The sequence below is a fragment of the Lepidothrix coronata genome, unplaced genomic scaffold (assembly GCF_001604755.1).
Source record: "Lepidothrix coronata isolate B3197 unplaced genomic scaffold, Lepidothrix_coronata-1.0 Scaffold67, whole genome shotgun sequence".
Lineage (NCBI taxonomy): Eukaryota > Metazoa > Chordata > Aves > Passeriformes > Pipridae > Lepidothrix > Lepidothrix coronata.
The window spans coordinates 3,894,982-3,918,245 of NW_016690247.1; the positions used below are offsets into that span (position 1 = coordinate 3,894,982).

A 23,264-nucleotide genomic window follows, 5' to 3' on the forward strand; every position below is an offset into this window, starting at 1 on the left:
GGGTGTCTGAATCTCATGTCTAAGCTACTGACAGGCATATTTTGCTGTCATACTAGTGTACTATTCTTTCCTTTGGGCAATTAAACTGCTGGCCTGATAAATGGCAGTGCCAACATAGCTGTCATTTAAGTCCTGGAATCAGTGAATGAAGGAATTCCTGGCTGCTGTTAATGGATGAAGATCTATTGGAGTTAAAAATCCTGCTTGTTCAAGACCTCTCCAAAACAGTGTGGCAAAACAAGGATATTTAACAGCCTACCTCAGGAAAAAAAATTGTACATTGGCAGTGGATGAAAATTCTCCTTTTATTTTAAAACCTCTGTAAAATCAGAGCAATGGGTCAATTCAAGCATTCAGCCAATTTAATTAGCGATTTCAGAGTAATCATGGTAATGAGCCAAGTCGGCAAAGATGTCATTGGGGTTCCTGCAGTTCAGGTTGCAAAAACAAGCATTGATCCACATGATTTTCCAGGAAAACTCAGTTCCATCTGGGCACTGAAACCTCACTTCAATAGTCTTGGACTTGTAGGGTGTGCAGCACCTGTTGTCTGTGCAGACGCCGCAATATTTGGGTCTATATGGACTTTTGCTCACACATCCTGAGATGGTGTAGTTCATGGGTTCATTGGCCCTGTAGACAGCCAAACACTTCTTTCCAGGCTAAATCAGATAAGAAAATAAAAAAAAAAGAGAGGTTAATATTCGATGCTGACATAGAATCATAGAGTCAACAGGGTTGGAAAAGACCTCTGAGATCATCAAGTCCAACCCTTGATCCAACACCGCCGTGGTTACCAGACCATGCCACTAAGTGCCATACCCAATCTCATCCTAAAAACCTCCAGGGACAGTGAATCTATCACCTCCCTGGGCAGTCCATTCCAATGTTTGATTACTCTGTCTGTAAAGAATTTCTTCCTAATATCCAACCTAAACCTCCCCTGGCACAGCTTAAGACCGTGCCCTCTTGTCCTACTGCTGGTTGCCTGGGAGAACACACCGACCCCACCTGGCTACAAACTCCTTTCAGATAGTTGTAGAGAGTGATGAGGTAGGACATAAAATTCACCTTGCTCTCTATAACTACCTGAAAGGAGGTTGTGACAGAGTCAGACTTGGCCTCTTCTCCCAGGTAAATAATGATAGGACAAGGGGAAATGGCCTCAAATTACTCCGTGGGAGGTTCAGCTTAGATACTAGGAAAAATTTCTTAGTTGAGAGAGTGGTTAAGCATTTGAACAGGCTGCCCAGGGAAGTGGAGGAATCACCATCCCTGGAAGTGTTCAAAAACAAGTAGACATAGGATTTCACAATGTGGTCTAGTGGGCATAGTGGTATTTGGTCGAAGGTTGGACTTGATCATCTTGGATTTCTTTTCCAGCTTCAATGATTCTATGATTCCATTCTATGATTCCTGTATTTAAAAGGGTTTGAAGCTGTTAGGAATCCCTATAGGCCATGACAGATTTACATGTTCAGACCTATGAACCCAGTAGGATACTTGCAAAATGGAGTTCACAGCCACGAGCAGACATTCAGCATTACTTTTCCACTAGATGAGTACAGGTCTGTCTAAGCCACCACTGCGCACAGCAGGCTCTGCTTGGCCTTCTTTGCAAGGACCTTTTGGCTGCAGCTAAAGCTCTCAGGGCAAGATTTTCATACCAGCACGTGGAAGCACAGGGAGGACACATTTTGGAACTCTGTGCAGCACAGTAAGTCCATGTAGAAGTGCAGCCCTCTGGGGCCTGAAAGCTGCACAACAAAAGCTGAAGGGGCACACAAAGAAACACTCCCCACCTTGATGTGCTGGGTTATATCCACCTCACAGGGCCTCATGTTGCACAGGCGGCTTTCCTTCAGGAGCCGGCACTGGTCGTTGTCGTTGGAAATCCTGGTGGAGATGCCCAGCCCACAGGTCTTTGAGCAGGGACTCCAGGGTGAGGTGTGAACGATGCAGTTCTTCTGCCAGGCTTCATCCTCTCCCTCATAGGCTGTGGAGACAGTTTAACCCCACATTATTCAGCCAAGACAGCTTTACATATTAAAGACCCTCTCCCCAGCTCATTACACATTCAGGCCACTAACCCAAATAATTAAACTACAGCGAAGTGGCTCAGCATTCCTGCGAAGCCCCTCATCCCACCCCCTTTGTGCTGACCTACTTGTGTCAGACTCCCCAGCTCTGTGAGCGCTCAGGGCCAGGGCTCATTTCTTTCTTTCTTCCCCTTCACAGCCTCACACAAGGAGGTCCTTGTCTGGGACCCCTAGGTGCTGCCACAATACAAATAATTACAGAAGCTTGTTCCAGCGGGTGGAAAAAAGGGATGAGATTTGATCTCACCATGAAGGTTTATTTCTGAGCCCGTTCAATTGATTCCCTGTAGCAGAAAGTGGTCAACAGTCTCTGCTGGATGGCAGAGGGCTTGGGAAGCAGCCACAGCCTTTCACTGTGAGGAAGAGCAGTTTGAATAGCTCACAGAGAGCTCAGTAGCCATTTGGAAAAGGGTGGGCTGTCTTTCGAAAGCAGCCTACAACCCCAGTTCAGGTTCTTTCACAGCCTCAGCCAAAGTCCCCTCTGCTTTGCAGCTCCTGGGACAGCCCAAAGGAAAAACTCTAGTAGAAACTGCTGCACTGAGCTTGCTCACTGTTATGTTTATTAGTATATTAATCACTATACTAAACATAATAAACGCTAGTCGTATTTCTGTAAGAATTCTACTTACAAGAGAAAAGTCAGGCAAGCAAAGCTCTGTTATGCCCATTTTGGGACAAAGGCCATGAAGACATAAGGCCAGTTTCAGTAGCAGATGCTTTGAATTTGGACCTGCATCACATTTCAGAGCTACTAGGGACAGAAGTGAGGGCTAAACTCTGGTGGGTTTAACCCACAAAATGGAGATTGAAGCTTTGTTTTGTGCAGTAAAAATATAGACCAAGGACTGGGGGAAAAAAATCCTGTACCACCAAGGAAACAAAATCCTGGTTTACAACAAGCATCCTACATCTCCTTGAGCTTTGCTTTGTGAGATAGTCTAAAACACGGAGCTAATGTGGCTAATGGCAATACATTGCATTGCAGGGCATTTTGAGGATAAATTTGACATATGGCAAGGTGAGTCCGTCTTAAGCATTTGGGACCATATTTGAGGCAAATGGTACCACCTCTGTGCAGTGGGCTACGAATGTGTGTGGAAAGAAGACTCATTATGTGATACACAAAACAGGTAGTTCAGTAATATCATCAGTCCAGAACTGATGAAAAGCTATACTAACACAAAGACAATTTAGCCCATCTGGCAATGAAACTTCCGCCACAATAACTGTTTTCAAGGTCTAATATAAGTTTGAGACTACTAAGATACAGGGGCTTTAAAATTGCACTACCAAAGCAATATGACCCAGACAGAAAGCCTCAGTCCCAAGTTAAACTGAACCCATTCTGTTTCCCAGAGAATCGACTGAAAAAAAAAAAGATGAAGCATTAAAAAGGACTTGTGATGTCTTCAAAGTTCCAGCAGATGCTTCAAAGGGGACTTTGTCACACAGAATCACAGAATGGTTGCACAAGCATCTTTGGTGAATCTCATAATGATAGAATCATAGAATGGTTTGGGTTGAAAAGGGCCTTAAAGATCATTTTGATCCAAATCCCCTGTAATGGGCAGAGATGCCACACTAGATCAGGTTGCTCAGGGCCCCATCCAACCTGGCCTTGAATGCTTCCAAGGATAAGACATCCATATCCACATTGCTGCTAAGGAGTTTGAGCACACCACACGGGTTTGCCTGTCCTGTTCTTCAGCACATGTTGTGTGGGAGTCTCTGTGCCTCCTTCACACAAAGACTAGATACCTGCCAGGTCTGGCAGTGCAAGCTGATACTTTGCTTGTAGATTCTGTCTTCAGCTTCCTGATGGCAAAGGAGAAGTCTGTCTCACTGCCTCCATACCTGCAGAGGAGATGTGACGTGGAGACGTCTTCCTGATTTTTCTGGAGTCATCACAAACCCACTGCTCGCAGCACTTCCCTGCCATCTTAATCAGCTTTGGGTTTGGGCACCAGACAAGGGGAGGACGTGAGTTTGTGCACATGGGAATACAGCCCACAGCCCCGTTAATGCACGTGCAGTTGTATTTGCAGTTGGGCTGAAACGCTTCCCCATTCTTATACCTGACTCCATTGAGGACACATCCTACACCAACAATTTCTGGAAAGAAAGAAAAAGAGAGAAAGACACACAGAGCACCGTTAAAATAATGCTGGCAACAAGCAGCTCTGATGTGTTCCTTTACCAATCTGATCCCTGGGCTGGCAGAGCCAACACGGAGACACGGCAGTACTGCAGGGCGATGTGTTCAGCGTGATGCTGAGACAGGGGTAGTCACACCATCTAGGAAACTGTTTTCATTCTAAATCACAGCAAAAAAAGAGAATCTTTCAATGCTTCATGGAAAAATAAGTTAGAAAATAAAACAAGCTTTATCAACAAATGCTTACTTAAAAAATCATTTCATGGCATGGTGGTAGGAGTTATTCACGGTAGGAACAATCAAAGCAATTAAAACAGATAATGAGCAAAATTTGAAGCTTTCAGAGACATATGAGGGGACTATATGGAGTCACATATATGACACAGTTCTTCACAACACTTGTACCCATCTGAAGCAGAGAGGGAAAGACAACCAAGGTAGCAAAAGAGCACCTAAAAGGCACTGGATTCCTAAATTTAGGCAACTGGATCCTACCCACTTTAACACAGAATAGTTTTCTAGGAAAATGAAGTATACATTATAAAACCATGAAAATAATTATTTGGTGTATTTTTTTAAGTAAAGTTACAAAAAAAAAAATTCAAGCATTTTGATTGCCCGAGAACAGGAATCATATTGATTCAAACAGCAGTGTTTGGTTTTTTGTTTGTTTCAAAGATATGGCCAGTTATTTGGAAGCACTGGCAGAAATCTTTCAATGGAAAATTCAAAGTTTAGTTTCTTGTTTGGTCACATGGAGGCAGTGCACACGCACTGGTCAGATCACTTATGTTTTAAGTCTGGTGGGAAATGGAGCAGCAATGTGGCTGCTTCAGGGGAACACAAATTGAAATGCTGGATGAAAATTCTGCAAAGGCTATTTCTGGAATGGACTGAATGAAAACATCAAACACAAATTCCTTCTTCTGTACCAAAACAAGAGCTGTTGGAATTTGAAGCACAAATCTAGATCTCCAGTTCATCCTCAGCTCCAATTTTGGAGCTTCAGTCTTTGTATTGAAAAAATATCACTTAGTGCTGAACCTAAGAATTCAGGTATATCTCTAGATGTTCACATGGACTACAACAATTCAAGAAAATGCTGTATTTCCTGGTGTTTTCCTACCAGCATATCCCTCCCACACTATGAGAACAGCCTTCTTCAAATCTCCTACACCAAGAGGCTCACCATGTGAACACTTCCAAACACAAAGGGGTTGCTGAATGCCTTCATGCAGAACTTCACTAAGTCTGAAATTAAGCAATTTGGAAGCACATCCCTAATCCCAGCCCCATGCGCACAATGCCTGACTCCCCACCTGGGCGTGTGCTCAGCACTCTGCTGTCTCTGCTTTGGTACAGAGAAAATCCAACAACAAAAGGAGAGCTGTAGTGGCTCCCAGCAGGTTCTTATTTCATGTCTGGGAGGTTAGATCCTGGGATACACCTCAGCACGCCAGTCCAGATACAGCCTGAATTTCCCCCAGTTTGACTGCATTCCCTTTCCCAAAACCAGTTCCTTGTTCTTTCAGTATCTTTATTTTTCCACATATTATATTGTTTCCGTAGACCTGTATGCTCTGGATTCTCTAGGTTCTCTAGACCTGTAGCACCTATATGCAAAGCAAATTCCTCACAGCAGTTAGTCCCCACCACCCAACAAGGTGCCACTCACATGAGCCTTCACTCACCCTGTGATCAGGACAGAACCTGATGGGCTGAGAGTGGGGTGATGCAGCCTATATGTGTCCCAGGGTACAAGAAAGAACATGTCAGCAGATCCTGTCCTATGCATCTACCTGGATGATGAACGCAAGGGAAAGACTACAGGTTTCTTTGGCAGCCAGAGACAACCCACTTCAGTCCTAACCGTGGAAAGACCTACCTCTCATTCCCCTCAGCTCTGTATGCCACAATGCCCCTCACCATAGAATCACAGATATCACATAATAGGGAGTATATTGTCATGGTAGTAAGGATGATAAAGCATAGACTGGGAATCTCTCCAGACCTCACTGGAAAATCTGGAGCTCAATCTTAATACATCGCGGTGCTGCTGCCACAGACACACTGAATGCCTGTAATGTATGGGAGGACTGCAAAAACCAAAAGATATCCAACTAAGAAAGCAAGCATTTAAATAAATAAACAAATGTGAAGCAACGTGAAGGTCTTTAAAGAGTTCTAGGAAGGCTGATAGCTTTGAGACAACATCAAGCCTGTTTTCCTCTCCCAACCCAGGGCCAGCTGTAACGATGTCATTCTTGACAGTGTTTGTCTAACCTGCCCTTACAGACCTCCCACATACTCCAGACAATACACTTGAATGATCTCATATCCTCTTTTCTTAACCTTAATCTTTTCTAATCTTGAAAATCACTGTTTAAGCATACAGCTCCTTGCACGTAACTTCTCTTCTTGTTATTTTGATCATATTCTGCAAAAATCTGGTTAGACTGCACTTTTTGCATGCCTTTTTTTTTTCTAGCTGAGCTACTGCAAAGTCAAGGTTATTTCTTACTACACTTTCTATCCTTCTGCTAAGGAACAGCAACACCTAGTATCACTTCTGGGAGAAACTGTCAGCTTCCCTGAACTGCTTCACTCTTCAGACCTGCCCCTTGTGTGACTTCTGCTGTTTTAAATTTATGGAAGCCTACAGTTTGTAATCTTTTTCCTCTTCTGTGAATCAGCTATTCTATCTATTCATCTCACAATCAGCTCTCCTCCAGGTCTTGTTTCACCTTTAGATTTCCTCTTAGATCATTATAGTTATGTTCCAGCCTAGAAGACCCTACCTCTAAGTGACTTTTTCCTGTTTACGTACCTAAAGCCATGGCCATATATTCTAATAACTTGCTAAATAGTCAACAGCCTTTCTGATCAGCAATCTGTGTGGTTGTGCTTGCGATTCTTTCACTTTTAATCTTTCCCGGAGGAGTGATTGTCAGCAATTTCTGACATTTATGAGCTAATCAGATTCACTCTCATGTTCTGGATCTCAGAACAAGTGAACATATCCTTGGCACAAGAAACATTACCTAACTTTTTTTCCTCTGCTTGAGTAAAAGCATTCCAGTCACGTGAAACCAAGAGTTTGTTACAATAGGCGGGAAGAAATCCTTCTGCCTCATGGCAGCTAATGTGACTGTAACCATTGTAAAATTAAGGCTCAGACCTCAATTTGTCATTGAAAAGCTCTGATAGGAGAGGATCCACTCCTGACCCTCTTGACAGGATACCATGTGCTATCCTTTCAAAGGATCCACAGTAGGGAATATGCCAAAAGCATCCCCTTAATGTCATCATTTTCATGTAGATGCCTATGTTGCTTGTCTTTAAATCCGGCTGCACACCTACCCTTCCTTCATCCCTAACCTGCTGCAGAACCTCCTTCTGTTGCAGGGAATATGGAATCATCTACTTGCACATCTGGAGACCTCCCAATGCTGGTTGGTCTTTGCTCTTGGCTGCAGCCAACTCAAAGAGCAAGAATTCAGATGTCATTTCCCATTGAGCCACCTGCCCTGAGAACAAAGACAGATACAATGGAATGGAAGATGATGCATGGAGGAGTAGATGAGCGTGCAGTCAGTAATCTAATGAGATAAACCTCACCCACTGCTCAGACTGAGGGGAGCTGCCAACGTATATCTAAGTCAAAAATATATGTACATCACTTACGTGCACATACTCCTATTTCGTACCTAGGTCTGTCTCCGCTGTAGTCACAGTACAAGCCCCTGTGGAAATCACAGGTGTCAGCCTCTGTGCAGGTCTCTCCACGCTGCCTGGCACAGGTCTTGCAGCAGTCACAGCCGTCCATGACCAGGCTGACGCCCACGGAGCACCGCGGTGGGGACTTGGGGCACTCGCACGGCCACTTACAGTACTGGGTCCGTGTGTAGGTCTCTGTCGTGTCTGGGACAGTGGGGGCCATGGTGGTGATGGAAGTCTGGGAAATGGCCTGCAAACAGAGAAACACAGCTTGGAGAGCGTTACAGAGAAATGGAGGCTGCAAAAGCAGTGGTGATTAGTCCTCAGTTAAAGTCCCCTCAGCTGTAATGAGTCTGTAAGGAAACCAAAGAATAAATGTCAAAGAGCCATGGAATTGTGGTGGTGCTTACTGTCTTGTAAACCCTTCAAGCCCCAGCTGAGGGCAAATGCTCTGTGACTGGGACCACCATGCAAACAGCCTGGCACCACTTTGCTGGCCCTCAGCCCCTTCTAGACCTCTCTCTCTAAACAGAGGTCTCTCACCATGTAGGAATGTACCAAAACCTCTCTGATACATGAGAAGAAGGTGTGAGGTGTGTCCAGTCTTCATCACCTTGTGGTGCTTGGTTCTGGCAGAGGATTGTGCCACCCCATATTATTGTCACTGCTGGTTGAGAGAAGGCTCTAGAGACTCTTTGCTACTTGTAGACTTCTTTTACACAGCAATCACTGCTTTTCAGGTCACCAAGAAAGATAAAGGTCATCGTGTTGCAGTGTGAAAGCGCATGTCCCTGTTTGGCCTCACATTCCTAAGACTTATCCATATTTTTGTGGCTCTTGCAACCAAAACGTGGGATCTCACAAATCCTCAAGGGGACTGGGATCAATCCTGTCAGCCTACCATCCTCACAGACACCCAGTCATGAACCACTGTGCTGTGAGGATGCTTGGAAACCCACTGACTCGGTCACTCCATCATGGATCTCCTGAAGATGTCCTGTCCATTTTTTCACTTCTTGCAATACTCCTAATACCACAACAACTACTGCCTTATGACGTCCTAGCCCTTTGTCTTGACTAGAGATGAAGTTTGAGAAAGGAAAAGATATCCTCTGAAACCAAAATCTATGTAATTGGCTGTGAATGTCATGTTGCACAAGTTCACTCACCTCTGTTTGAAAAATATTTTGCTTGTCTCCACCCCTATAACACAACACACATGCAGTTCAGCCCCCTGACAGAGTCCCAGTCCTAAGCAATGAAGCTATACTATGGCTAAAACAAATACAAAAAATTAAAAAAATTTAATAAAAATGATTTAAAAAGTAATGTATGCACTCTAAGCACTCTGACAACCACCCTTACCCATCCTTCACAGTGTTCAGACTACCATACTCAGCAGAAATGCTCTCTGAGCCATGAGGCTGTTAGGTCTGTTAGCAGTGGGCTCTTCCTGGTCACATACTGTAGTTCCCATGATGTTGCCCTGGCTCACACAGTCAAAAACCTGGGATATTTCTGCAGTGATTTTCCACCTACTCCTTTTGGCAGGTGCTTTTGTCCTACATGGAATCATTGTGGCACATGTAAGTTGGATGAGTGAAGCTTCATAACATTAGAGTTTTTCGCATTAGCCATGCAAAAATATTTACCACCATGGTGAGAAAGGAAGGAATACTTTTAGGGGGAGGGTAATACTGCCAAGTTTACATTTCCTGATCTCCATTTCTTGGCAAATAAGTAAAAAAAAAACACCAACAAACTAGCTTTCATGTTAATTCAAAATCTGATCATCAGATAAAAAAATTGAGGTAAATAAAGGTAGAAAAGGGACTTTGTGTAACACAGTGATGTGACTGCAGTAGACACATCCAGGTGTCACTATTACTGAGATCATGGAGTACTGGGATCCCTTAACTCATTGAAAAACCCACAGAAACTAGAGGTTCACTGCCTTCTGGAGTCTCTAGTCTTCACAGAGCAAACTCTGGATGACATTTAACAGCACCAGCCACAGCCACCAGCACCAGCACCTTGTGGTGCAGGAAGGGTGCAAATCAGCGTGGTGACAAAGCAACGATGCAACTTTTCTGGGAGTATCACTGCACAGAAAACCTGAGCTGTTTGTGGGGGTCAAGCAGGGCACAGTAGCTCAGGCATAGAAAAAAACAGGGTTATTTACATACTGTCAACAGCAGCCAGAACATAGCACTGCTTTGGTACCTGTGGCCTAGAAGCCCTTCCTAATGACAAGGTGTGAGGGCTGTAAAGAATAAGTGAGTAATCCTAAAACGTTCCGAGAAGGAAAGTCAGGTTCTAGAAACTGCTAAGGCAATTCCATCTATTGCTGGCTTCCTTGTGCTGTACTATATATCCCCAGTGTTTTGTCCTCTTTGCAGTTTCAGATGTCTCAAACAGAAGGCTTTCCAACAACTCTCCACAAAGAAAATGCCTCAACCCAAGACTTTGTGTCACCCCCAAGAACTGTGATCCCACAGTGAACTATCCATGAGGATATCTCTGCAAAGCCCCTTTACTGTCTTCTACAGCTTCTTGGTTAGCAGGCTCAGATTTTAATAAAGTGCATTTCTAAACCTGCTACTGCTTTATCTGAAGGTCCATTTAAGTCCATTAGTATTTGGTTACCCTATATTTAGTTAATTGTGAACACATTACTAATCACTGCCAAACAGAGAACATGTTTGCTCTGGGCATGATTCCCAATTCCATTAAGGCCTCCTTTACAAACAGTTGGCCTTAAAGTTGGCTTAAAAACACCTTTAAAGTGATGTTTAAACTAAAACATACCAATATAATTTACTCCCACTTTAAGGCTCATTGATGCTGCCAGAGTTGTTAAAAGAGAAACATTCAGATTGATGAAAAGCCCTGACCTTTTAATAGTAGGATTTTTCATTCTAATCACAATGATTTGAGTAGGTGCAATAATCTGCCACTTGAGAAGAGAGGCCTCCTCAAGTGCAATAAACCTATTTACTTTGTCACTGATCATTAAAAGAAAGTGCTTAATCATCAAATCCAGATGCACAGACAAAAGTCACACAGCTATTTAAAAAGCCCATTGCCACGGCCCAACCCTGTAAGTAAATCCCTTGCCCATCTCTTGTTTCTACTGTCAACAAGAGCAAGCAAACAGCTTATACCCCGTGTAGATATAAGAGCGTCTGTGAACCAATGCAGGCAGCAAAGAGGAACCCTGCTACTCCTGTGGGTTTAGTTAATATGTGAAGGACTGGGGCTGAATTTTTACAGAGGACTGGATAGCTGGGAGACTTGGTGGCTTTTGATAGAGAAGAATTTGGAACGAACTATTTAACAGCCCTTCCTGTAGGTCTAAAGCCTGAGCTGGCCAAGGAAGCCTTTCCAGTGTCCTTGTAGTGGTTACCTGTTCTTGGATGTGCTGGCTGAAATGTCCAGTGGTATGGCTGAGTAAGCTTTCTGAGGACACAGTGTGGGCTGCATAAGGATCTTCAAATAACCAGCGTGAACAGGCATCAAAATACTATGACTCCTCTGTTTTACAATAGGGAAGACACGGAGTGATGGAAGCAGCAGTATGTCCTAGGCTCCATCACCACCCAACCAAAACCTTTGGAAACTATTGTCCATTGAGCACTTTAACAAGTGCACAACATGTAGAGCTTCCAGGACCTCTTCTTCTCCCCTCCTAAGTCCCTCATAACTTAACTATGGGAGAAAAAATTCCACAGAATTATAAAATTATTGGCTTTCTCTTTTCCATGGTCAGCTGTCGTCACTGGAATATCTAAATACCTTTGGAAAAGTCATTCAGCCCTACTATGTCAATATCCCAGAACATTTTGGGATATAGACTTACTTATTAATAAGTATGTTGGTTAAGACATCATAACTAATGCTTTCCACAAGTGCCATCAAAAGGAAATCACACTCCAATGGCCTTCATCAATGGCCATCCCTAACCAGAAAAAAATGTCAAACAAGTAAAAAAAAAAACCCACTCATGTAATTTAAGGTTTAAGGAATCATGTAGTTAGGGTCAATATAACATATAGGACAACAAAGGTTTTGTAAGAAATCCAAAATAGGAGCAAAGGGGAAATTAACACAAAAAATCACAGTGGTGGGCATTTGACAAGTTTATTTTAAAATGTCAGAAAGATAAAAGAACGTGCCTGGTAGGAAATTAATTTTTGCAAGTACTGGTAATTAACCTATTTTATTTAATTATTCTTCAATCTTGGAGATTGCAGATTTATTGTCTTGGATGCCAAGGAGAAAATATTCCACCACAAGTTATTCATGAGTTCTAATTTTGCTGCTTTTGGAGGTACAAGCCCATTCTCATTAAAACAAGATGAAGCCTTTCTCACTCTGCCATGCTTGATAACTCCCTATTAAAGTCACTCCTGATTTATGCTTGGCAAGCTCCAAAATTACTTTCTTTATGCATCTACAGAGCAGATTGCTAGCAACAATTTATAACTAATTTCTGTGTTCACATTGAAGAGGAGAGAAGGAGAAATAAAAAATTACCCATAGCCACAAACACAATATTTTTAATAGCCATGAGTTTTATTATCCAAGTTTAAAGATATGAAAGGGATAGTAGCATTTTAGCGGCAGATTCTACCTCCTGGTAAAGTATATTTTCAATTTGTTGGAAAATATTGTAATTTTTATCATGTTTTAGTTTCAAAATCTGGAAAGACCAAGCGATGGTGTTGAAATTACAGTCCAAACTGCAAGCCAGGCAGATATATTGCAGCACTTTTACACAGTGCCAGAGGAGTCTCCACCTTTGCTTTAGAGCAGCAAAGCCCTACATGCATCACAATATATTCTTTTTCTTCCAGTTTTTACAGATGTTTAAAAATACACTCATGTATTGATTTCACTGTTTCAGTCCTTTGAGATCTTACATTTAAAACATTTTTCTTTCAAGTATTTTTCTCATCAGGATCAACTGGGTTAAGGTAAGGAGAAGACATTGATGTTCTTTCCCTCCAGTTTATTGATGGAAAGAAATTTAGAAAGGACAATGACTTTAAATTTGATTCCTCTGGCTGTTGACAGAGCTGGGGAAGTAGTTCCACAGTACCAGAAACCTTAGCACTTTATCACCTCCTACTGCTTTCTCTTTGGTGGTGATTTGATCTCCAAGATGGACTTGTTAATTCACTCTGAGCTGCCCAGGCTGTGTTTTGCAGGGCACATGCCACTGGGTGCACTACATTTAATTTCCCACAGTAGAACACATTAAAGGAATATTTTTAGCCTACATTTCTGATGCTGCCTTTTGAGCAAATGCCAGATGTCGCTGATGGAGGGATACGATGTGATCTGGATTATCCCCTGTTGTCTATCTCTGACATATTCACAAGTGAAAATGGTCAGTGAGGAAATTTTATTAAAACATCCTCTTTATTACTGTGTGATGACATCAGCTGATTTGCAGGCTGACCCAAGCTGGTGGGAGTTTGTGCACCAAGGTCTGACAGCGTCAACCTGTCATTTTTTAGAAATAACTTTTTTTTTGCTGTTTGACTATCCTAAACGTCAACAATGAAGTTAAAACCACAATTTTAATCAGACACCTTGGGATGAATCTCTCAGGAAAGGGCTGAGCATTTTTGCATACAGCACATCTGCTTTCCCCTGGTTCCACCTGCTGGCTGAACTGTCGAGACAGCACAAGCAAAAATGCCTGTAGAGCCAACTCCGGTTCCACGAACCACCCCAAATGTTCCCATTATCCAAAATTACTTTAAAAGGTACCCTAGGAGACTGACATGCACATTCTCAGAGTTGCAAACACTAACCTGACATAGCACATTCCCAGGAGAATACAGCATCTGGAGCTCAATAAAGAAGTAAAAAACAAAAGGACAAAATTAAATATAATTAATCTATTAAATAAAGCCACATACTCTTTCATCCCTCAGTTGTATTTCTGGGCAAGTGTAGAGATTGCTTAGTTTCATCCCAGGACTCACAGAGGTTAAAAACTTGTAATGTGTGTCAGAGAGGTGGGCATATTGGCAATGAAAATCAGGACCTGGCTTACATCAGTGGGCTTAAATCAGGCCCTCAGGGTAGAAGTTTGTTCTTGATTTTTCTCAGCTGAAACTTCTGTGCTGAATATTGCTGAATATTTGCATTGTTTTTATACCCAAAACAGATGGGTCGACAGAGGGCCAGTTCTTACAGTGAGATCAGTGGTAATCACAGTACCATCAGGACTTCCTCACTGTTAAACTCTTGCTACAAATCCCTAAGTCCCCACGAATGCTCATAAACTGTCACAAGTTAATACTAGTGATAAGTAAGCTAGCATCAGGACAGAGATATAAATCAGATTCTGCAGGACACGTAATGGAAAATATGATTATTCAGGGCTCAGCATTCCCAGAGTATTCATGAGGTTCTAGATACTTCATTAAAATTAATCCCAGACATGAAATGTCCAGAACAGATTGTGAAATAACAGAGTCTGAATCCAGAAAACATAAGACAGCTTTAAAGATGTTAGGTGCCAGCTGGATTTATTCTTGCTGTGTATGGTAGGTTGAGCAGAAAGGAACATTCTGCATGAAGCAAAACATTCAATAGCCTAACAAAATAAAATATCCACAGTGAGTCAACCATTATATTTCTGTGGATTCATGAATGATGAACAACCAGCTTCCCATAACTTTATTTTGGGAAATGTATCTGTGGGAAGAATGTAGACAGATATTTGGAATAGTCTTTTCTAATTCAGTTTAGACAATTACAGAGTAAAGATTACATACATTCATCTCTTTGCCAAAAAAATTGCTTGTACTGGCAAACTCAGTGTGGCCTCACATTTTCTTCTTATTTTTCCATGGACTGTGGAGAGGGAAAAAACTTCCCTGTTAGAATGCAACCTGATCTTTTGTAAGTGCTGTCCCAGTAGAAGCAACACTTAGAATAGAGTGGCCTAAAAATGTTTGGGCATCATTAACAGATTGACACTGTCACCATGGACCCAACAAATCAAGATATTAAACAACACAGTTTTGTGCTCTAAGAACATTTTAATGTCTCGAGCTGCAAGTGTTTGGTTTGTGCATCTAATGAGCTCATCCCATGAAAGAGGCTTGAACTGGAGTTTGAAAAGTAACAGGGAACATCTGGAGGAACAACGAGAAAAGTCTCCAGAAGGGACAAGCAGGCAGACTTCAGTTTTAGGAAAGGAAAAGTGCATGGGGAACTTACAAGGTCCTAGAGTTACAAACCATCCTAAAACTGTACAGTACAAGACATTGATATAGCAGCTACAAGCTGGGTAACAAAAGTATGAGTTCCAGCTGCCAGATAAGAGCGAACTGCTGTGGCAGAGGTTTTACTTTGCAAATAATCTGCATTTGCTTATCTTCTATTTTTCAGTCATGGCCTTGAAATCAAAAGGAAGACGCTTTTTGTCCTCTTACCCTCTTGGGGAAACTCTGTTCCAAGCTGAGCGAAAAAAATAAAAAAAAAATTATCAAGCTCTACTTGTCTGTTTGTTTGTTTGGAGTTTTTCCCCCTATGGTGAGAACAGCACAGATTTCATGGTATTTTTCTAAATTATCTTGGTTTCCATGATTTTTTCTAATAAAAATAGAAATCTACATTTTCAAGTATCAACAATTTTCTGGTTTTGTTCCAATGCAGAGAATTTTGACTTATAATTTTCATTTTTAAATTTCATTGTCATTTAAATTCTGAAATCTGAAACAGTATGCTTGACCTAATATCTGCTCTTCCCTAGAGCCGCTGATGAACTGACGTAGTCATGCAACTCTATTTCCTTTAAATAGCAATTTCCCCTCCATATCAAGTTTCCACAGCTATTTCCTCCAGCTTTACCTTTCTGAGTTGATTATTTTGTTTTCCAACTATCAAAGTTTCTTCCCTGTTGAAATCCATACTAAGGGCTAGTTATTTGCTTTCATTTTGCAAGCATTAAATTGTTTGGATGGAATATGGAAAAGAATCTGGTCTTGGTGAGATATCAATAGATTAATTAATTTCCTGGACTATAGTTTTGAATCCTCACTGCCAATGGCGTATCTAGGAGTTGCCAGTCTAGAGGATGGCAACCAAGATGGTCAGAGACCAAAAGGAGAAGACACATTGAGGGAGCTGGGCTTTGTTAGTCTGACAAAGAGGTTAACAGGTGATCTACTATAAGGCCACTCTTTCCAGTGGTAGCAGAGGGTATACAATGGGCAGCAGCCACAAAAATAGAGTTGAGGAAGTTCAGTCTGAACATCAGGAAGGCAACTTCTTTACTAGAAGAGAAAGGCATCACTGAGACAGATCATCCAGGAGGCTCTGAATTCTCCGTCCTTTTCTGTTGCATTAAGACCCCCAGGAAGCACAAACAATCAGCATTACTGGCAGACTGTGAATGCACACCTTGCCAAAACCACACACAGAATATGCCTGTAAACTGAAATGACCAACAAGATGTCCTCATCAGTTGAGTCCTGCGTTGTGCTACCTAAAGTCTGGTTCTGGCTCAGGGAATAAAAACTAATCTATTTGTTAAAAGGTACATTTAGTACGGACAAAAGAATTCTGTTGTTCTAATCCATCCTCTCTCCTGTCTTAAGAATGGCCAAAAAAGCTATTTGGCAGCTAATTATTATTTTATCTGATAACAGGAATCCTACCAGAAGTCTGGTTTTGTAGCTGGAAGATTTTGAGATAACAGAAGGAAAGAGACACTGCTGCTACTGCTACTGCTACTGCTACTTTAATGGCCCCTTTGGAACACATGGCACACATGGCTTCATCCAAAAAAACATAGCTGCCATTTAATACAGTGTTGTATCATATCAAAGCCACCTCAAGACTCTCAATGATGAGCAGTCTTTGCATTGCTACATCCCTGTGGTTAAGTAAAAAACAGATGGAGCCTACAACTTATCTGAATAAACAGCAGCATTTCCAGATACAGAGTCCTATCATGAAAGGATATTTTTGTGCCAAGCATGGCATATTTTGGTAACTCTAGCTTACAGTATTTTATGAGATCTGTCAGACAGAGAATGCACTTGGAAGACATATAGGTCAGCAATATCCTTAGGGCCAACAGAAGATGCCAGACTCCTACATACTTTAGGAGGACCTGACACTAATTCAGAGTCTGATTGCAGAACATTATGATCCTGCTTGAAATGATATATGTTATCTTAGCCTTTGCCAGGCAAAATCATGGCAAATGTTTCTTGTAGCATCTGAAGCGAGTTAGTTCTGTGTGCTCAGAGGGACCAGTAAATCAGCATTTGTACACTTGAAACAAAGGCATTCACATCAATACCTGCCACACTGGTCATCTGATCTGAATATGGTCTGGCCACACTTCTGTGAGGGAAGCAGTTTTTCTTCACAGAATCATGGAATCCAAATGTTCAACCAGAATCTGGCTATTGCCTGAGGCTTTTTCTAGATAAGCAAATCAGGAAAGCACTGAAACCCAGAGTAGGAGAGGGGTATCATCAGATTGGATTATACACCGAGCAGGAGGAAAGAATAATGGCAATACTGCAATTCTAAGTACCAGCAATGCCAAACCCTATCCACTTCATTGCTGTGTTGTGCTCGCAAGGCCAAGTCTTTCACCTTGGTCTCCACCATAGCTCAGCTCAGTTTGTCATACTTTTACGTCTTTTTTGTGAAAAATTCAGTTGATATGATGCACAGTGAGATCCTCTGAGAAAGAACAGATTAAATTCCGAAGACCAAATGAACTAGTATTTAAATTAAGGAAGGGAAAAAGAAGTTGAAGACAATAGGATACGTCCAGACAGCAACAAATTGAACTGATGTTCTGAAAAAGTACCAGGTGTCTAGAAATCTCTGAAAACTCACATAGTCAGAAGACAAACCACAAAACCTCTCTGTGAGTTAAAGTCATATTACATGGTAAAGGCAGGGTGAGGGATGAACCACAAACATGAGATAACTGGCGTCCTCATGTTATCACAAAGAGCAAAAAGGAACTGAACACCTTATACCGGTTTCCTCATCAAACTCTTTGAGCATCTGATTGAGAAGTGGGCACAGACTGTATGGGGCATCAAGATGACCAAAGACCCCCAAACCCCCCTGACTCATTTCCATAAAGGTCTGGAAAAACAGACTGTGAATGATAACTAATTTACACAGAAAGTGAGAAACTTATCTCCAGGGCAGGGAAAACTTATCTATAAAATGGTACTCCCATGAAGCACAGGCATGCATTCCCCTTAGAACCCTGGGCATCCCAGCAGCTGGAACAACAGGACTCTTCCTTTCTCTCTTTCTCACCCTCTTTAATCCGTATCTCTCTCTTTCTCCCTTCCCTTTCACCCTACCCCTTTATCCAAAACACACTGCCATGTTTACACTGGGAGAACAGATACTTACTTATATCAATTTCCAGGCCAAGTGTGTAATTTACTAATAAAAATTTGTGAACTTTTGTGGACCCTCTAACTTTTGTCATTCCTTTCAACCATGAGCATCTAAAAATCTCGGGTGCTTTCTTCTCCTTAAGGGTGGGATGCCACATAAGTCCCTTCTGCCTCTCTTTCAAGATCCTAGACAGTATTCCCTTGACATTTCTCTTGAGTGCTATAAACTGAGTCACACAAATAGACACATATCCAAACAATCTTCAGTTCAGGGATCTGAAGGAAAGTATAAAATGCTACACAGCACAGAGCAGATGCTGCTTTAAATCACATCCTCAAGGAACTGAAGTATTGAATTCCCTGGAGAGACATTATCTTCCTAATGTTTTCTTCCTAAAGCTGATATCAAGCTTTTAGCCATATCAGAGGTTACCAAAGTCAAACAACTGCCTTTTAAAATCCCCCTAGATTTTGTCCCTGTACTTTAGAATGTGCCAAAAAGATTCTTAAAAAAGAATTCCGAAGTCCTTTGTAGTAGTGATACCTGATGTCTAAAAAGAGAAGCAAGCAGCTGAATGCTAAGCACACACTTCTGAGCATTTTTGCTTCTGACTTAGAAAGCAACATCCAAAAAACAAGAACACACACGAGACATGCAGAAACAGACTAAGAACTTTTAAATGAAACCAGTAAATTCAATAGAAATGTAACTGCAAGCTCTGCATGAGTTCAAATGTACAGAACCTGGTTGGAAGGGAGTCTGTGCCCATGCACACCACACAGGCAACAAGCCAGAAACATGGTGATCCATAAGCTAGAGAAATGATGAATTGCTGTAAGCTCATATTAGAAGTTAAACTGAGATCAGCACAAGCGACCTTGCCAATTTTATGGTGAGATAATTTAGCAGGAGTGTGGTGATTAGCTAGAGGCCTCCTTTTCCCAAGCTTTGCTGAGTTTATCTGCCTAAATCCCTGGAACAAGCCCAGCCTATCTGAAGAAATTTACTAGCTCAACATGTGGAGCAGCGACACTGCTTGCCAAACCATGTACACAATGACCCTTCACAAAAATGATATTGGAGATCATCATTGGCCCAGGGCTATGAGAATGGAAAAGAACAGTAAACAAATCTGTAATTTGTTAACTTTTCTAGATGATAGTTGAGACACCGAGGTAGATCAGAGTACAGGTTTTGTAAGCAGAAAGGTGGAGACGGCAAATTGAGGATACTCAGTGTACTTATCACCATATGTATCAGATCCAGGACACTCCTGAGTTTTGTGTGAACTGTTAGAAGTGACAAGCCCACACAAGTAGTTTAGTTTGTGGTCTACAAAAAAGGAGAATGTTGTAAAGAAGCATCCTTTTCCTTTGATATCTGGGAAACTGAGATCTAGTGATATTCTTACCCAGCTCCCCAACTCAGGCTTGGTGATAGACAGGTGTGAAATGCCATACAGTACCTGATCCTAAGGGATATGCAAAAGGACATCAGAATCCACAGACTGAATGCCATCTAGTATGAAACTAATCTCTTAAAGCTGGCACCTATCTGAGACAAGAAAGTTCTCTGTAAGAGATTTAAACCTATCTGGGGATCATGCTACAAATAAACACCAGCACTGTAATTCCAAAGAGAGCATCTAATAAGACATGTAAAACCATGAACTGTTTTTACATGTTATTAATCTTCTTAATGCTGTCATTAACTTCATGTAAGCTGCAGGCCCAAACACAAACAAACCTTTCATTTCTTAAGAAAGGAAAAGAAAATTCTGCTTTCAAGACAAGTCTATCAGGAGGGCACAGTTTTGGGGCACACAGCTATTTGAGGGTCAATTCATGCTATTAAAAGTGAATTTAGAAACTACTCAGTTCTTACATAACTGAGAGGATATCAGACCAGCTTTCCCCCAGAAAAGACGAGAATACACTAGATGAGGTTGCTCAGAGTCCCATCCAGCCTGGTCTTGAACATTTCCAAGGATGGGGGCATCCACAATTGTTCTGGGAAACCTGTGTCACTGCACACCTCACAGTAAAAGATTTCTTCCTAATATCTGACCTAAATCTCTCCTCTTCTGGTTTAAAACTGTTACCCCTTGTCCTATCACTATCTGCCCATGTAAAAAGTCACTGTCCTTTTTTATAAGCTGCTTTTATAAGTACTGGAAGGTCATAATGAGACCTCCATGGAGCCTTCTCTTTTCCAGGCTGAACAACCCCAGCTCTTTCAGCTTGTCACTGGATAGACGTAGATGGAGAGAGGAGGAGAGTAAATCAGTTTTGACTGGAACCTGGAGGCACCCATATAGTAAGACACAGTTACAAATAAGACTACTAAAAGGAGCCAATGGAAGCAGCTTGTTTTTGACAGCAGTTTTTGACAGTTCCTTAAGAGAAGTTCCTTTTCTAATGTAGACCACATAGCCACACTGTTATTGCACATGGGTGCATCTTGTTCACTTCTCATAGTCACTGCAAAGGATAAATGACAGGTAGAGCAGCATCACTGAAATAGCAATGCCTTAAAAGAATATTTATGCTAATGAAAGATGATTTGCACAGTCAAATTAATTTGAGCTAGTCAACAAATAAAACCTCTGGCAGTCAAATGTTTATGGACATTGACTTCAAAAATTTCCTGGAGCAAGTCCCCAGCTCACTGTGTAGTGCTGTAGAAGATTGCAAGTTTGGTTATAAGCCTTTACTACATTTGTGAGACATGCAGTAGTAGATCAATGGAATCTTTGGCACTGATGAAATGATATGTAAAAAACCTCACTCTTCTCAGCTCCTCTGAGCAACAAGCTGCGCTCAAAGCTGCTAGGTGCAAACCCTGGACCCCTCTCTGCTGACAGCTGAGGGGATCATTGCACTGACCACACAGGAGACTCGATTACTCCAGATAAAATGCCTAAATTTGAGGCAGCTAAAGGGAGAGAAGGTAAACGCTATGTTGGAAGACTAGGGCATGACTTTGGTGCTTGAACTCAGCTTTTAGCCTCTCTGTGTCTGCAGAACAGGGATGGTAACACTTCTTTGGCTACAAGAAACAAACCTTGAAGACTGTGAACTGCCCAGACCATGGAAGAACATGCAGCTGCCATCAAGGGAGATGGCAGACAGGGAATAAGGGCAAGAGAGATCCCAAGAGAGTTCCCCTATGAAGATATCAGTATGGATAGAGAGAGATAGGAATATTAGAGCCATTTAAAGGACTATACATCCAGGGCTTTCCTGGTGCTGTGCCTGGGAAGAAAAAATTTCTATCTATGCACCCATAGAAAAATAAGTATTCAGCTTGTAGCATATGAATTTTTCTGAATATGACTTTTAGATGTGTCTGGAGGAGTTCAAATATGGTGGAACACCACAGCTGAGCACCTTGAAACCATCTACTTTAGACAAAAAGTAAAGGTTTCTCCATTTTGTTCTGATAAGAGGAACAATAATCTGACAGTCATCATATTCCTCAGGCTGGATATACTTGTAACTTCAATAGCAGAGAGGTTTCACCCAGGGTGGCACAGCCAGATGCAGCCAGGTCCTCATCGATAGATGTGATGCCACCATGCCATCAATTCAAGCAGAATGAAAAAAGACTCAGCACCAGAATTAAAACAATAAGAGATGAAGATTTTGTTATGGTATGAAAGGCTGAAATACCCTGGCATGTAATGTATGCTGAGTTCTCATCTCATACACTAAAATTTTTTTATGGAGAATTCTGGTGCATTGGTTTTCTGCTGGTGCTCTTGTCAGGGAATTTGATAATTAAATTTTAATTACTGTAAATTAAATTTAGAAGGTGTAATTACTTTTCCCTCCACAAACACACTAGAAAGTGGGGATTGTAAAGGAGAGAAGTTTTCTCACCAAAGGCACAAGGAAATCCTGTTCTTTTTGAGTAAAGTGGTAAATCACAGCAGGATGTGAAATGCGTGAGGATGTGCAAAAAGAAGAAAGAATAAAATAAGGATGCTCTGGACAGAAGCAAGAGGGGAAATTTTCTTTCAGAAGACAAACTAGTGATGCTGAAGCAACACAACTGCAAGAATTGAAGGGTTAAACCGTTGGTTTACAGAGCCATCCAGTAGAAAACACACAGCTGTATCAACAGGAAACTCGAATCTGGAGTCAGAAGAGCATTTTTAAACTTGTCCTTTTCTTTCTCAAATCTACCAAGGAGATTAACAGTAGAGATTTAACACACACACAAGAAGAAAGACCTCAACTGTGCAAACCCTTCAGCAACAAAGCACAGAGAGGGGAGAGAGCAGGTTCCAGTGAACTGGCACAGCACTTATCAGCAATAACACTCACCTTCCAGGCCACTGCGAGGACATAAAGCCTATTCAAGGTTCAAGGAAGTCTCACACGATGGGAATTTGTTGGCATGGGGCTGACTGACAGGCCCTTAGGTCAAGCTGAGTCAGAAACAGCCAAATTTCTGTGACCTTTGTGACTATCCGTCTCCTTGCATACACCCCAACATTTCTCCTGGTCTCCAGGCCACTTTTCTCCTATTTCCTCTACTCTTCTTGGTTGAATAGCCTTAAGAAGTTATACCTTCAATTTCCCATTTCTTCATTTCCTCAGCCCAGGTCCCAGCCTCAGAGGAGTGTCCAAATCTTATTGGTTTCAATTTGAGTTCAGACACAAAGTAGAGAAAAATAAAGAGGTATTAGAACACTGGTGTGGACCTGTATCTGACCCCACACAGAGCTCACATTACCTTTCCAAGAAAACAGTTGAATTCAGCATTTTAATTGTAATACAAAAGGACTTTTCTTCCTTCCCCACCTCTGTTTATGTTTTCAGTTCACCAGAACTATAAAAATGGCAGGAAATGCATTTGCCTTTATCAGAAGGTGAGCA

The 23,264-nt window shown here is 41.7% G+C and overlaps 1 protein-coding gene across 2 annotated transcripts; it reads right to left on the minus strand.

Moving 5' to 3' along the window:
- Positions 1–286: 286 nt before the first annotated feature.
- WISP1 (WNT1 inducible signaling pathway protein 1) lies at positions 287–22,924 on the minus strand. 2 transcript variants are annotated; one of them, XM_017818307.1, is made up of 5 exons: positions 22,710–22,924; positions 7,962–8,221; positions 3,954–4,211; positions 1,803–1,996; positions 287–662 (listed from the first exon to the last, which is right to left on the minus strand). In XM_017818307.1, the coding sequence occupies exons 1-5, from the start codon at positions 22,730–22,732 to the stop codon at positions 363–365; spliced, it is 1,035 nt and encodes a 344-aa protein (XP_017673796.1). In that variant the 5' UTR covers positions 22,733–22,924; the 3' UTR covers positions 287–362. The 2 variants fall into 2 exon arrangements, with proteins under 2 accessions (XP_017673796.1, XP_017673797.1); XM_017818308.1 differs by having other exon boundaries at positions 288–662; positions 7,939–8,221.
- Between the last annotated feature and the right edge of the window lie 340 nt (positions 22,925–23,264).